Source organism: Podarcis muralis, chromosome 3 (genome assembly GCF_964188315.1).
Source record: "Podarcis muralis chromosome 3, rPodMur119.hap1.1, whole genome shotgun sequence".
Classification (NCBI taxonomy): domain Eukaryota; kingdom Metazoa; phylum Chordata; class Lepidosauria; order Squamata; family Lacertidae; genus Podarcis; species Podarcis muralis.
The window spans coordinates 5,542,980-5,558,175 of record NC_135657.1 but is presented as its reverse complement, the minus strand read 5'-3'; the positions used below and the strand labels follow the sequence as shown (position 1 = coordinate 5,558,175).

Below are 15,196 nucleotides of genomic sequence, written 5' to 3'. Positions count from 1 at the left end.
GAGATACTGTGAAGACATTGAGTCCAGCTCTCTGATCTTGAACTGGTCTGAGTCTCATGCTCTATGGGCTGAGCAATATAAGAACATAGCAAGAGCATTAACGGATCAGGCCCAAACCCTGTCTGATCTATCGGAATAGATGGAGAGCAAAAAATGAGAGCTGTATAAACTTATAAGGTACTATAGAGGGGTTTTTTGGGTGTGGGTGTGTAAGAATGTGGGGCTTCCAATTCAACAACCAGTGGGTTCTGGTTGCTGTCATGAGAGGTGCAGTTAGTGGTGGGAGCAGAAAACCAATTTTGTTTTAGAGGAGTGGAATAATTTAAAAAGACGTGAATGCCTTTAAGTGGGTGTGCTTGGAACAGGCAGAGAACCAGAGACACTTATTCACTACTCCAAACCACTGGGATGTATGCTAAAGTTAAGTTTACAAAAAGGTGGGCTGCTCTGGGTCAGAGTAATACCTTTGGAGGCCCTGAACACTGAGAAGATTACAGTGCCCACCACAGATGTAAATAAAAATAAATAAGGAATCAAAAGGAGGAGGGGGGAAGAGTGTGGAATGTAAAAAAGACTAACAAAGTTCTGATTTCCCCCAAAATGACTGAGGTTTTTTTGTTCTGTTTTTAAATAACAGGAACCTGGAAAACTGGTATCTTCTTTATACCCAGTTAGACCCTTGGGTCCATCTAGCCCAATAATGTCTACACTGGCTGGTAGCAGCTCTCCAGGGTTTTCTCTTCTAGCCCTACCTGAAGATACCATAGGAGATTAAATTTGGGACCTTCTGCATGCAAAACAGATTATATAATTTAGCACTGGGGATGTTCCAGAGCTGGGAGGAGGAGGAGGAAATAGAGGAGAAAGTGATCTAGCGCATTCTTTGCATCTGTGCTTTTGGACCGGATCCGGCCCCATGGGGCTCTTGTGATGTTCTTAGGAAAGCTGACATGGAGGAACAGAACGGAAAGGAACCGTGCTATGATGGAGACCGGCTTTCCTTATCCTCTGAAATAACTCAAGGGGGAGGATGGCGTGGGGAAAATCCGATGTTCCTGCTTGCAGGGCATCTTTGGGGCTGTTGGCATAGCCGGGGGGGGGGGTGTCAGGAAGAAGACCCCCCCCTTAAGCGCTTCGGAGTGGGGGTCACATACTCGTTCCAAAGGAGGAAACCTGGGGCGGGGGTGTCTCCTTGGAGAAGGCGCCTCTAGAGCAGGCCTTACGCTCGGCAGGTAGAGAGGCAGGCAGCCGGCGCAGGCTGCGCGCAGCCCGGAGGGCGCCCCTCACCCCCTTGCGGAGGGCGCCCGGAAGCACACATCTCCACCCCCAGCCCTCCACCCGCACCGCGGGAGGCCTCTCCGGGCCAGTGGGGCGCCTAGCGCGGCGTCGCAGGGGCCGCCTCTCCCGGGATGGACGAGGCGAGCGGCGCAGAGGCGCGCGTGGCGGGGGCTGCAAAGCGGCCTGGCCGGGCGGGCCTGGGCGCACGCGGCCGGGGGCTTCTTCTCGGCCGTGGCGGACGTGCCAGCCGGTGTGTCCGGTGGTCGCCTTCCTCCTCCTCCTCCTCCTCGGCTGAGCGCCTGGCGGCTCTTCCCCGGCGCTGGCACTAGGGGTCCCCTAGCCAACCAGCCTGCCTGCCTGCCAGCCCCTTCCTGTGCGGCGGCGGCGGCGGTGGCGGCGGCTGCTGCTTGCGGGTCTGAGCAGAGGAGGAGGCGGCGAGCGCGAGCAGGCGGGCGGTGGGGAGGGGAGATGGGGGGCCCGGCCGGTCTGTAGCGCCTCCCTCCTCCTCCCCCGGAAGCGGAGGGGAAAGCAGGAGGAGGAGGGCGGAGGCGGAGGAGGCGGCCGTGGGTGGCGGCGGTGGCGGCGGCGGGGAGGGCATCCCGAGCCCTGTGGCCGGAGGGGGCCCGGGAGGCGGGAGGGAGGGGCGGCAGGAAGGAAGCGGCGGGGAGGAGGAGGAGGAGGCGGAGGAGGAGGCCGGGGGAGGAGGAGGAGGAGGAGGGAGGGGAGGCAGGCGGCCGGGCAGGCGGCGGCGGCGGCGGAGGGAGCCGGGCTGCCGGCCCGGGCAGCAGCGGGGGAGCCCGGTGGCGGCGGCGGCGGTGGAGGAGGCGGCGGCGGCGGCGGCGGGGGGGCCCGGCGGCGGAGGTGATGGCGGCCAAGTCGGACGGCAGCGGCTTCTCGCAGCTGCACAACCTCGACGACCACCACTATCACCACCACCACCATCATCACCACCTGGCCGGGGGGGCCGCTGCCGCCGCCGCCGCTGCCGCGGGCCAGGGGGGCTGCGGTGGTGGCGGAGGCGGCGGAGGCGGCGGCGGGAGCTCGGACGACGAGGCCGGCGGGAGCAGCTCCATGCACATCTGCCACTGCTGCAACACGTCGTCGTGCTACTGGGGCTGCCGGAGCGCCTGCCTGCGCAGCCTGCTGGGCCGGGGGGCCGGAGGAAGCGGGTCGGGGGCCGGAGCCACCGACCCGCTGGCGCCGGGGGCCGGAGGTGGCGGCGGAGGAAGCGGCGGCGGAGGCGGCGACGGGCCGTCGGCGGCGGGGCTGGCGGTGGAGCGGCCGTGGCTGGACTGCCTGTGGATCGTGCTCGCTCTGCTGGTGCTGGTGGGCGACGTGGGCACCGACCTCTGGCTCGCCCTCGACCACTACGGCCGCCGCGACTACCTGTGGTGCGGCCTGACGCTGGCCTTCGTGCTGCTGCCCTCCGTGCTGGTGCAGATCCTCAGCTTCCGATGGTTCGTGCAGGACTACACCGGAGGAGGCCTGGGCGCCGTGCAGGGCCTCACCAGCCGAGGGCCTCCCATGATGGGATCCGTCGGGGCCGGCCGCCGCGCCGGGCATCGCCACTACCACGGCGCCGGCGGCACGCCCGGAGCTCAGCGCCTCTGCAGGCTCTCCGTCTGGATTTGGCAGTCCGTCATTCACCTGCTGCAGATGGGACAAGTCTGGAGGTAAGCGGGCTGGCAGGGCGGGCGGGGGGGGGCTCTCTGCAGGTGGGTGGTTAGGCTTCTGTCTATACCCCCCTCCCAAATATATGTATGTACCTGGAGGCAGGCTGGACAAGGCCAGTCTTCCAACGGCAGGTGGAGGAAGGGATGACCTCAAAGGGTTATTGGGTGCACTCAGGTAAAGGTGTTCTATTCTCTCCCCCCATGAAGGCTTTTGAAGAAGGAAGCAAGATCCCCCCCCCCTTCCAAGTAGAGACAGGAGAGTGACCCTCACCACTTCTCAGAAGGGCATGAGGGACAGTGGTGGGGGAGGCAAGAGGAAGCCTCCCCCCGACTTTGCACATCTTTGGCCCCAGGAAAGGGTGACCCCCCTCCTTCCTTTCTGCACCTGGAGGGGCAGGGAAAGGAGGAAGGCAGACAGGTGACAGGTGGAGCAAGGTGATTTCCCTGCAGAACTGTTTGGATGAGCTTATTCCTAGAGAGAAGGAAGACCCAGGCCGGGCGGGGAGGGGGGGGAGAGAGGTGTACCCCCCCTCCTGTCTCTACATGCATCTACTGGAGTCATGGGAGAGACTGGGGACGAATCCCCCCCCCTTCCTGAAACACAGGTAGCGAAAGGTGATCACATCTTCTGATTCAAGAGCTTCTGGAGCAATGGGAAGCCAGCCTCCAGAATTTGGGCCAGAGATAGGGTGAGCTTAGCATTCACTATGGTAAAGGATATGGGCTTAACCCTCCTTCAGGATATTTCCTGTATGCACTATGAGGAAATAGGATACCAGAATAAACAGATAACAGGTTAGAGTGGACATGTACCTGGAGCCCTCTCCCCTCCCCCCTTTTTTTTTTGCAAAGGAAGCACACAGTATATAATTGGGTGTAGCAGGAAAACGGGGTGCTTTCAATGCACACCTAGTCAATACCTATTCCCAGACTTAATCCCCATCACCCATCCCAAAAAGCAGCAAGACTCACCTCCCAGATTGCGCTAGTGCAGTTGGGATATTTGAAGAAGGAAGGTAATTGCACACTGCTATATAAGTTTCACGGATATTGGGGTGAGGAGGGATTTCCCCCCTCTTCCAAAGACTGAGTTCACCCCATAAGAGAGCACCCATGGGTATAGTTGCCCTTGGATACTGGCACAGAGGAGAGGTGATATTCTGGGGCAATTCACAGGCTCAAGGGCATCTCCACAAAGCGGGTCACCTGAAGAAGACATCTGGCCAAGTGTCTTTAGATCTGGTCTAGAGAGAAAAGGTGTTCTGCACAGCCTCTAAAACATGGTATCATTCTGTACAGGTGGACATAGGGAGGACTGCCCCACAAACGTGATTGTGGGGTGGGGAATTTGGCATTCTCCAATGCTTGGAGATGGAGAGGGTATGAAGTCAAAGGAGAGGAAGGCCGGTTGCTGGTCCTCTACAGTACACTACCTCTGTACTACAATTCCCATCATCCCCTGGACCATTGGTCCTGCTAGAAGGGGCTGATGGGGGTTGGAGTCCAACAGCACCTGCAAGGCCTGAGAGCCTCGTCACCTTGTGTGGAATGAAATGCCTTAAAGCCGCCATAGCAGAGAGGTGAAAGACATTCCACCCTAGATGCCTCCTGGGATGATAGAACTTTTGTAAGCATTTCCTTGGAGGCCTTTTTTGGACCCTGGTCATACCTTGAACCCAAACATGCATTTATGGAGCCTATTCTCTTTCTGTGTGTAAGAAGATTCACATGGCGCCAATGCTCCTGTTGTGGTGAACTGCAGGTCAGGCTGCAACCTAGTTGTAGGTCCTGACCCACCAGTTGAGGACCTGGGAGAAGTGGGAGGGGAGCATCTTCTCCCTTCAGCCCTCCTCCATTTGGAAGGCACCAAGGTTGTAACCCAGCAACACTCTCCCTTGTCCCCCATTGGACATAGGGGGCTCTACCCTTGAATAAGGAACAGCTGTGGGGTGCAAAAAGGAAAGCACCTTACCCCGTATTTTTCTGGGGCTAGAAGACTGGATTTCCTTATGGTGTCTGTGTGTAGCAGAGAATATTTAAATGCATTTGTACCAAAGAGAGAGAGAGCCGTCGGAGAGTCCTCCATGATGGGCTTTAATGATTTGAGATGTCCAGATAAATTCTCTGCACATGCAAGTGTGAGCAGAAAGTAGGGCAACAGAGAAATGGCTCCCTCCTTAAGACATGGAGGCATCTTTAAGGGTGTGTGTGTGTGTGTGTGTGTGTGTGTGTGGAATTCAGAGTTGTGGCCACCAAAGGGTGGTTTACCTCCCAAATGCAACATTATTTATAGGCCCAGAAGGGCTCTCCGTCTCTCTTTACCTGCTATGCACAGAGCAACGAGGGCCTTTGGCTCTTCAAGAGAAGACCCAAACAGCAATATCCCAGAGAAAGTACAGATGCCCTAATCTGAACACCTGTACCTTGCATCTCACACTGGAGGGTGGCCACGGGTCTTCCCTGTAGGACAGTGCTCACGTGTGGATTGACGTGAGGATTTGTGAATGTGGAGCTAGACTCCCTCCTCCCCTCCCTGTCCTTACACCTCCCTCCTCCCCAAATTCCACCCACATGGTTTGGCTACGTGAAACCCGGAGTAAGGAGGAGGACAGTCGATACCACTGCCGGACAGAGGGGGAGCTCTAGGGTAGGGTTGGCTTCGGCTTTTTAGAGAGGAACTGTGGGGAAAGATGCAGAGGGTGTCCTGGAGAGACCTTTGCTAAGATGGGAAACCTTTGCAGGGAGAAGATGGAGAAGGAATTGGGGGGGGGGCCTGCAACGAAGGCCTTTTCCGGTGCACCCACCCAGGCTTGCCCACCACCTAACCGTTTCCCTCAAACATGGTCGTCATGCGTCTTTATGTGCACACGCCAGACCCTCAAGGGTTTTGCAAATTGAAATTAAAAGGGGGTGGTCGTAGCAAGATGCCAAAGTGAACGCTCTTTTTCGTCTCAAGTTTTTGTGCAGAGATCTGAGAGCGCACGAGGCGTTCTGGAGAGACTCTGGGCTTACGTAATCTGAATCAGAATAAAGTTTGGAAGATGAAATGGTTTAGGAAGCCCCTTGCCTTAGGGATGTGCCTATCTGCGTACGTGGATGCCTTGCTCATCCACATGTGCGCATGAAATTAGCAAGTGGAACAAACTGAGCTCTCTTCCTTGCAATCATTTTATGTGTGTGTGTGTGTGTGTGATGAAGATGTAGTCAAAAATATAAATAAACAGAAGGAGTTTAGAAGGAGGAGGAGGAGGAAAGGAAATGGAGGGTTAACCGATGTGTTCCTTTAATGACTGCCTTAAATATATATTTATGTATATTGGTGGTGAAATAAGGAAGGTGGAGGGCTAGACTGTAACAATTTGAATTGATTGAAGTGGGGAGGGGAGGGGGGAGATGGTTGATGCCCAGCGATGGTTTGATGCTCAGTGATGTTCAGATTAATTGGAAGGGCTAAGCCAGCCCCGGCAGAATTCTCTGGATTGGCTTTGAACCGATTTAAGATGGAGGCAGCCTCTTTGAGAGGGTGGGGAGAAGACAGGTTGGTGCTGGTGTGTGTGGGGGGGGACATCCAAGGGGGGGGGATGGAGATTGCACAGCAAATATCTTTCGGAGAGGGGCGATGAAGGAAGGAAGGCACCCGCTTGTGTGTGTGTGTGTGTGTGTGTGTAGCTTGTATGGAATTGCAACCCTGGGAAAAACGCGACGGTGAAAACATGCATCACAGCAGCATAGATTTCCTTGCTTTCCCAAAATGTCATTCGCACCTCTCCTTGCAGAGGAGATCCCTTTTGCATGGCCTTATTTTCTCCATGCTAGCGTGTTTAGGGGAAAGCAAGAGGGTTCTCCCCCCCTACACACAAACCTTCCCCAAGAGATTTGCTTGTGCCACGAGAAAAATGGACGTGTGCCAAGTTCGTTTCTCCTCCTGTGGTGTACCCAAGCACCAACCACATGCACCAGTCCTCAGTAGCCGCTGGAGTAGAACACGTGTCTGGCATGTTGTGGGTCTCATTTTGGGGGGCAACTGTGTGAGTGCTTGGTGGTGTGGGCTGATCCCGATTCCACCTCCTTTCCCTACCCACCCTTCCCGAAATCCTGTGCCACGTTGGAACAAATGATGCTGGTGAGATCCTGGGGTTCTGATGGCACCCCAGCTGGATTCACGACATGGGACCACGCATTGCCTACTATGCGCTATTGCGCTGATCTCAGAGGCTCTGAATATTCGTTGCAACCAAGTCGAACACTTGGTTTTCCTCCAAACTTTCCTATCTGGAACGAGGCCGTGCGGGTTAAAACTGGCGTACATTGGCTCTTTCGCTATGGATTAGCAGAGGTGGCTCTGTTTGGAATCCCGGACAGCCGTCATATCCATTGAACAAATGCGTAGAGGTAACCGTCGTCAACCTTTCGTGGTTGTCATTTTGTATATTCTTAATTTTTTTTTAATGCCTCCTCGCTGGCTGTTATGACCGTCATGTGAATTACTCCTGGATGCCGCGGTGTGGCTAATCCGTACAGACACTGTTTAAAGCTGCCTTTGCCAGCGGCTAAAATCTTTGCATATTGGACTGGTGAAATGTTTGCATTTGGAGGGGTTTGCTGGGGGGGAGAGAGCGGGGACTGACTCAGTCATTGCAAACGAAGCAGTATCAAGCTTGCTTACCTTTCATGGTGATTGAGGCGAAGGGAGAGGGACGCTTGCTCACTGGTTTGGCACTTGCTTCACATGCAGAAGGTCCTCGGTTCAGTTTCCAGCCATGGCTGGGAATGTCCCCCTGCCTGAAGCCTCGGAGGAAAGCTGCCAGTCAGTGCTGCCAGTATTGAGCTCAAAAGGGGCTGACTCAGTTCAAGGCAGCTTCGTACGCTCTTACATTTGCAAACTCAAGCGCATGCATGCTTATCTATAATCCTTGCGTAGGGATGGATCTACAAACAGCGCACGGGTTCTTTTGTAGAGAGGTTGATGTTATAAATATATGAACCAAATTGTCTAACATGCTCTATAGAGGCATTGACCCCATTGCGAAAATCATTGTGCGATAGTAGAAGTTTTTTCTGGTGTCCGGAGCTGATGTGGTTGCAAGTTTAAGGTTGCTCTCACAGAAAGATCTAGGGATCTCTCACTGTGAATAGGGCATTTTGGGGAGGGGGGTTATTTATTTATTTATTTTTGCAGGGGAACAAGTTTATAGAAATGAAAAGGTCTGGGTGGATGTGAGGCAGGAGCCCAGTTTGCACGTCACTGTAAACTATGGGTAATAGTTTACTGGTCAATGCAAAATCTCTGTGCCCGGGTGTCCAAATTGGGGGTTATGGTTTGTTTCACTTCAACAAGCCACATTCCCCAGTTCAAACATAATGCTAAGCAAGGGAATGTGATCTGTTCTCCCCCAGTGTGGTAGAAGTGAAAACCCAAGAGTCCAATACATGAGTATGCATGGTAAACTATGGTTTGCCATGACACGTGAATGATGCCAGCATCTGAAATGTCATCAAGGAAAGTCTTGGAAGACTTGAATATTGCCATAGCTGCAAGCAGAGCTTTTTTCTCTCTCTGGAGGAACTCAAAGGTACGCAGTACCAGAACCTCTTTTTTGTTGTGTGGCACTTCTGTTGCGTGGCAGTAAGGATGGTATTTACTATAATAAATTCATGGTGAGTACCGGCACCTACCGTATCTTTCTAGGAAAAAAGCACTGACTGCAAAAATGTTAGTAGCTGCAAGATGGCACACGCTTATAATTCCTACCGTACAAGGACAACTCAGTCAAACATGGTACATTGCAACGATGTCCTAAATTAACAAAAATTGTACGATTGGGGGAGACGGGAAAAGGAACAGTTTGAAAAACCCTATGCACCTTTCATTACATTTATGCAACAAAAGTTTAAAATTCATTGATGGGATGCCTTCTCACTGCGAAAAATTTGTTGTGATTTGTTTCTTGTTACATTTTTATCCCACCTTTTGCCCAAGGAACTCAAGGTGGCGTACACCGTTCTCCTCCTCCCCATTTTTATCTTCACAAGATCCCTGTGAGGTAGGCTAGGCTGAGAGACCATCACCCAGTGAGCTTCATGGCTGAGCAGTGATTTGAACTCGGGTCTCTTAGTTCCTAGTCCAGCACTCAAACCTCTATGGCAAACTGGAACGTTGTAATATTTAGGAGGTGATATACAGAGACTGATGGTTAATGAGAGCAATAAATAATGATGTTGTGTATTAAATATTATCATAGTATATATATATAGTGTGTGTGTGTGTGTGTGTGTAATATATATATATATATATATATATGTATATATATTTACTATATATATAGTATATATATATATATATATATATGTATATATATTTACTATATATATAGTATATATAGTATATACTATATTTGCTTTCGTAGCAGATTACGTAGCAGTTTCGTAGCAGATTATATATATATATTATATATAGTATATATAGTATATATAATACTATAAATATTATCATAGTATATATTCTATAGTATAGTATATTATTAAAGTATATAGTATATAAGATTAGTTTTCATTATGTATTATATGCTATATATTAGTATCATAGGGTATGCTGTATGGTTGATAAATTTAATTTTAAAAGATTGCCGTATGGAAGCTTATCTTTGATCGAGCAAAGTTATATCATGTGGCTGGTTAGTCACACTGTTATTCCGCATGTAAGCTGCAGTTGAAATTCCCTCTTCTCTTTCAACAGATGCCTTTTTTTAAAAAAATAAGTTTCCCAAATGTTTTAAGATTCTTGAAGATGAAACTCACCCCACCCTACCCCTGATATGGCTGAAAATTTGTACTTGGTTGCATTTGAGAAACTCCTCCAGGGAAGGGAATGTGGAGAAGGTCAGAGCCTTCATAAAACATCTCCAGATGACTGCAAAAACTTGGAGATCGTTCAATGAAGGCTTGGCCGCACCCAAGTGACATTTGCCAATAGGAATAAGGGGTACAGTGTAGAATGATAACACATCATGGGCACTCCTGAGATAGGTAAAGGACCCCTGAACGGTTAAGTCAAGTCAAAGGCGACTATGGGGTTTCGGCACTCATCTCGCTTTCAGGCCAAGGGAGCTGGTGTTTGTCCACAGACAGTCATGTTCCCAGCATGACTAAACCACTTCTGGCGCAACGGAACATCATGACAGAAACCAGAGCGCATGGAAACACCTTCCTGCCACAGCAGTACCTATTTATCTACTTGCACTGGTGTGCTTTCCAACTGCTAGGTTGGCAGGAGCTGGGACAGAGCAACGGGAGCTCACCCCGTCGTGGGGATTTGAACCACCAACCTTTAGATTGGCAAGCCCAAGAGGCTCAGTGGTTTAGACCACAGCGCCACTGCAAGCTTGGCTGGCTTCTATGGTGGCCCAGACTTTGGAACTCCCTCACCAGACTGGCTTCCCCTTCTGCTGGCAGGTGAAGACTTTCTTGTTCCAACAGGCTATTGGGAATATATTGCTTTTAATGAAAGGGCTGGAACCATGTGGCTTTTACTGTAATTATTTGTTTGGTTTTAATACGGTGTGCAGTTTTAACTCTACCAGTGTTAAATTGTGTTTTTTTAAGTTGTTCTCTTTTTTATCTCTAAACTGACTTCGGGGGGGGGGGGGAGACAGGGTATAAATTGTGGGCATCATTCTATCTCGAGGGACACTGGAATGAACCTCCAGGAGTGAAGTCAAACCATTGCATTAGCAACATTGACGTGACGTCACCTGGGCAGGATGGATGGAGGTCCTGGGCTACCCAGATGACAAGACCACCCTCTCGACCTTGCAGATCTGGTTCAAAGGAAAGGAGAGCAAGATGTTTGGCACCAGCTTGGCTGCAGGAGTTGCTGGAAGGAGGATTGCAATTGCCATCCAAACATCTTGGGGACTCCGGATTTGTGTAGTGTTTACTCATTAGTTTTGTCTTCTCCTGACGATATCCCACAAAGAGGCAGAGGTTGAGGAGCAGAGTTTTCCTTCTCCTAGGTGGGCTACCTTCCCAGGTAGGCAAGCCTCATTTGCTCCAGGTGTATAATTATATACAGTGGTACCTTGGTTCTCAAACTTAATCCGTTCCGGAAGTCCGTTCCAAAACCAAAGCGTTCCAAAACCAAGGCGCGCTTTCCCATAGAAAGTTATGCAAAACGAATTAATCTCTTCCAGACTTTCAAAAACAACCCCTAAAACAGCAATTTAACATGAATTTTACTATATAATGAGACCATTGATCCATAGAATAAAAGTAATGATCAATGTACTATACTATAAAATACATAAGAGAGTACAGTGGTACCTCGGGTTATATACGCTTCAGGTTACATACGATTCAGGTTACAGACTCCGCTAACTCAGAAATAGTACCTCGGGTTAAGAAGTTTGCTTCGGGATGAGAACAGAAATTGTGCTCCGTCGGCACGGCAACAGCAGGAGGCCCCATTAGCTAAAGTGGTGCTTCAGGTTAAGAACAGTTTCAGGTTAAGAACGAACCTCTGGAACGAATTAAGTACTTAACCCGAGGTACCACTGTATTGTAGATGATAAAAATTAAAATTATTATTTTGTTTGGATGGAGGGTTTTTATCCATTTCCGCAGTCACATGATCAATCAGTCAGTAGCTGAACTGGGTTCCACACAGTCACAAAAACAAATTAACCAAAAAAGCCACAAAAACGCAAAATAAATAGCAAAAACAAAAGTGCCAAACTTAATCCGTTTCCAAAGTCCATTTGACTTCCGAAATGTTCAAAAACCAATGCACAGCTTCTGATTAGTGCAAGCGCCCCGGAAACAATAGCTGACAGCTGCGTCGGATGTTCGGCTTCCGAAAAACGTTCGAAAACCGGAACACTTACTTCCGGGTTTTTGGCGTTTGGGAACCAAGGCGTTTGAAAACCAAGGTACCACTATACTGCAATCGTCGTTGTCATCACGCATTTATGTCCTCTCTATCCAGGCAAGCAAAAGAGCTTAGCAGGGTTCAAGGACACTTCCCAGCCAGGAATTCCAAGCGTCAAACAAGTCCGATGAGGGATGTGGCTTGGGGAGACTTCTGAGGGCCAGATAAAGATGTCCGGAGGGCCATATTCAGTCCCTGGGACTGAGTTCCTCCTACTGTATTATAGAGGGCAAAAGTAAAGGGTCATCATGAACAGATGGCCGCCTCCCCAGATTTCCGCTGTGGGCCCCAAAATGCCTTCCTTTGCTCAGAGAAAGGGAATACGTTGTCCTGTATCAGCCGTCCCAAAGTGGCACGCGGGTTCTTCGTTTCTCAGGCGGGTCCACCTTTTGTTTAAGCCGTGGCCGCAAGTAGGTTAGTGGGTCATAATTTGCTCTGTCCTGAAAAACATAAGAAGTTTAGCTTGCAGCGGAGGCTGTATAATTTAATCCCCCTTCAGTTGGCAGCAGATTGCGGCGTGGTGCGTCCAGAATGATGTGGATTCCCAGCTGCCCTTCTGGTAGACGGTCGCCGGAGGGAATCCCGCTCAGTTTACGGTGGAAGGTGCTACGGTTCTAGCAAGCGCTCATGGGTTCGAGTGCGACCCCAGGATGAAATCAAGGTCACAAAACCTGCCTTGCTTGTGTGTACAATCCTCCTGCTTGTGTGTACAAAGGAGGACAATGCCATCTTTGCTGCTTCAAAGCTGAACATTGGGGTGGATAATCATCTTTAAACGGCAACAACAACAACAACAACAACAACAATTTATTTATACCCCGCCCATCTGGCTGGGTTTCCCCAGCCACTCTGGGCAGCCTCCAACAGAATATTAAAATACAAAACCTATTAAACATTAAAAGCTTCCCTAAATAAGGCTGCCTTCAAATGTCTTCTAAAAGTCTCGTAATTGTTCTTCTCTTTGACACCTGGTGGGAGGGCGTTCCACAAGGCGGGCACCACTACCGAGAAGGTCCTCTGCCTGGTTCCCTGTAACTTGGATTCTCACAGTGAGGAAACCGCCAGAAGGCCCTCGGTGCTGGACCTCAGTGTCTGGGTAGAATGATGGGGGTGGAGACACTCCTTCAGGTATACTGGACCGAGGCCATTTAGGGCTTGAAAGGTCAGCACCAACACTTTGAATTGTGCTCGGACACGTACAGGGAGCCAATGTAGGTCTTTCAAGACCGGTGTTATATGGTCTCGGCGGCCACTCCCAGTCTCCAGTCTAGCTGCCGCGTTTTGAATTAGTTGTAGTTTCCGGGTCACCTTCAAAGGTAGCCCCACATATGGCCCATTGCAGTAGTCCAAGCGGGAGATAACTAGAGCATGCACTACTCTGGCGAGACAGTCTGCGGGCAGGTAGGGTCTCAGCCTGCATACCAGATGGAGCTGATAAACAGCTGCCCTGGACACAGAATTGACCTGTGCCTCAATGGACAGCTGTAAGTCCAGAATGACTCCCAGGCTGCGCATCTGGTCCTTCAGGGGCACAGTTACCCCATTCAGGACCAGGGAGACCTCCACACCCGCCCACCTCCTGTCCCCCCAAAACAGTACTTCTGTCTTGTCAGGATTCAACCTCAATCTGTTAGCCGCCATCCATCCATAGCTAAACTGTGGAACTCGCTTCTGCAGGAGGCAGTGAGGGCCACCTGCCTGTCTTGGACAAATTCATGGAGAAGAGGGCTACCAATGGTTGCTCTCCACAATGGCTGCTCTGTGTCTCCATAGTTGGACACAGTAATTCTTATGAATATCAGTTGTTGGAAGCCAGAGGAGGGGAGAGGGCTCTTGTGCTTGGATCCTGGTTATGGCTATGCCACAAGCATCTGGTTGAGTGTTGGTCTAGTTGACCATTGGCCTGGTCCCTCAGTCTTTGCCTTTGCTTTTTGAATGATGACTCAGAACAGCAATTCGCTGGCACCTCTTCACACAATGCGTCTTCTGTTTGTGAGATTTGCTGCCATGCTATATAGTTTTGGCTGTGGGTTTAGAAGGCTGTTAGCCACGATGCCTCTGCAGAACCTCCACATCCAAGAGTAGTCTATCTCTGAATATCAGTTGATGGGGGACAAACAGGTGGGGATTGTTAGTCATGCTTTGGGCTTCCCCGAGGCATCCACCTGCCACTCTGGAAAGCCAGGTGGGTCAGCTTTTGCCAACCTGATGCCCCCCCCCCCACATGTTGGCGGGGCCTGATGGGACTTGTAGTCCAGAAAATCTGGAGGGTTGTTGGCCAAGGTTGGAGCCTTCGTATTCTTCCTATATTCTGCTGCTCAGCTGTAGAGAATTGTCTCCCGACACATTTGTTCTCAGTTTCTCCTAGGTTTCAAATAATTAACACAGAGGCGTTCAGGCAGGTGAGGTTGTAAACATTTTTGCGGGCCATTACATTTGCAGGCTCCTTTGCAAGTCAAACATTTCCAGTTTACTTCCTGATCCAAAAAGATTCAGGATATGGGGGAAGGTGCACAGACGTATTAAGGAAATAATACATAATACAAATACATTTTTAATAATAAAAAATAAATTTTTTTGTTTACAAAAAAAACTTACTCGGCGTGATTTACGAGGATAATAAAAGCAAAGAATGAAAAAATAAATAAAGCAGGATTATGCTCCTCTATAAAGTGTCTTCATCTTCTTCTTCTTCTTCTTCTTCTTCTTCTTCTCCTTCTTCTTCTTCTTCTTCTTCTCCTCCTCCTCCTCCTTCGGCGATCTCTCGTAGCTGAGTGAGATTGTCTCCCATGAATACGGTCTTAACAGTGAGTCCATAAGTGCCTGTGGAGGCCAGTTCTGGATCCAAATACGTCCTTCCACAGTGAGGACATAGGTTTCTGGGCAGGAGTTGATCATGGTATGGATTTGCCAAGCATGCCTTCCTCTTAGCATGTTTCTCCATTTCATCCTGAGTTTGAGTGTCTTCAAAGCCCACGACACCTTTGGTAAAAGCTGTTCTCTAATTGGAGTGCTCACAGGCCAGTGTTTCCCAGTTGCTGATGTGTATACTACATTTTTTTTAGATTTGCCTTGAGAGAGTCTTTAAACTTCTTTTGTTGACCACCAGCATTATGCTTTCCATTTTTAAGTTCAGAATAGAGTACAGTGGTACCTTGGGTTACAGATGCTTCAGGTTACAGACTCTGCTAACCCAGAAATAGTACCTTGAGTTAAGAACTTCAGGATGAGAGCAGAAATTGCACAGTGGCGGCGGGAGGCCCCATTCACTAAAGTGGTACCTCAGGTTAAGAACCGTTTCAGGTTAAGAACGGACCTCCAG

At 50.2% G+C, this 15,196-nt stretch overlaps 1 protein-coding gene across 1 annotated transcript in view; it reads left to right on the top strand.

The window, feature by feature from the left end:
* Nucleotides 1-2,115: 2,115 nt before the first annotated feature.
* Nucleotides 2,116-15,196, top strand: part of XKR6 (XK related 6) — a 151,730-nt gene continuing 138,649 nt past the window's right edge. The window contains exon 1 of the mRNA XM_028725197.2: nucleotides 2,116-2,951. Coding sequence (XP_028581030.2) covers nucleotides 2,143-2,951 — 809 coding nt within the window. The 5' untranslated portion in view covers nucleotides 2,116-2,142. The remainder of the gene's footprint in view (nucleotides 2,952-15,196) is intronic.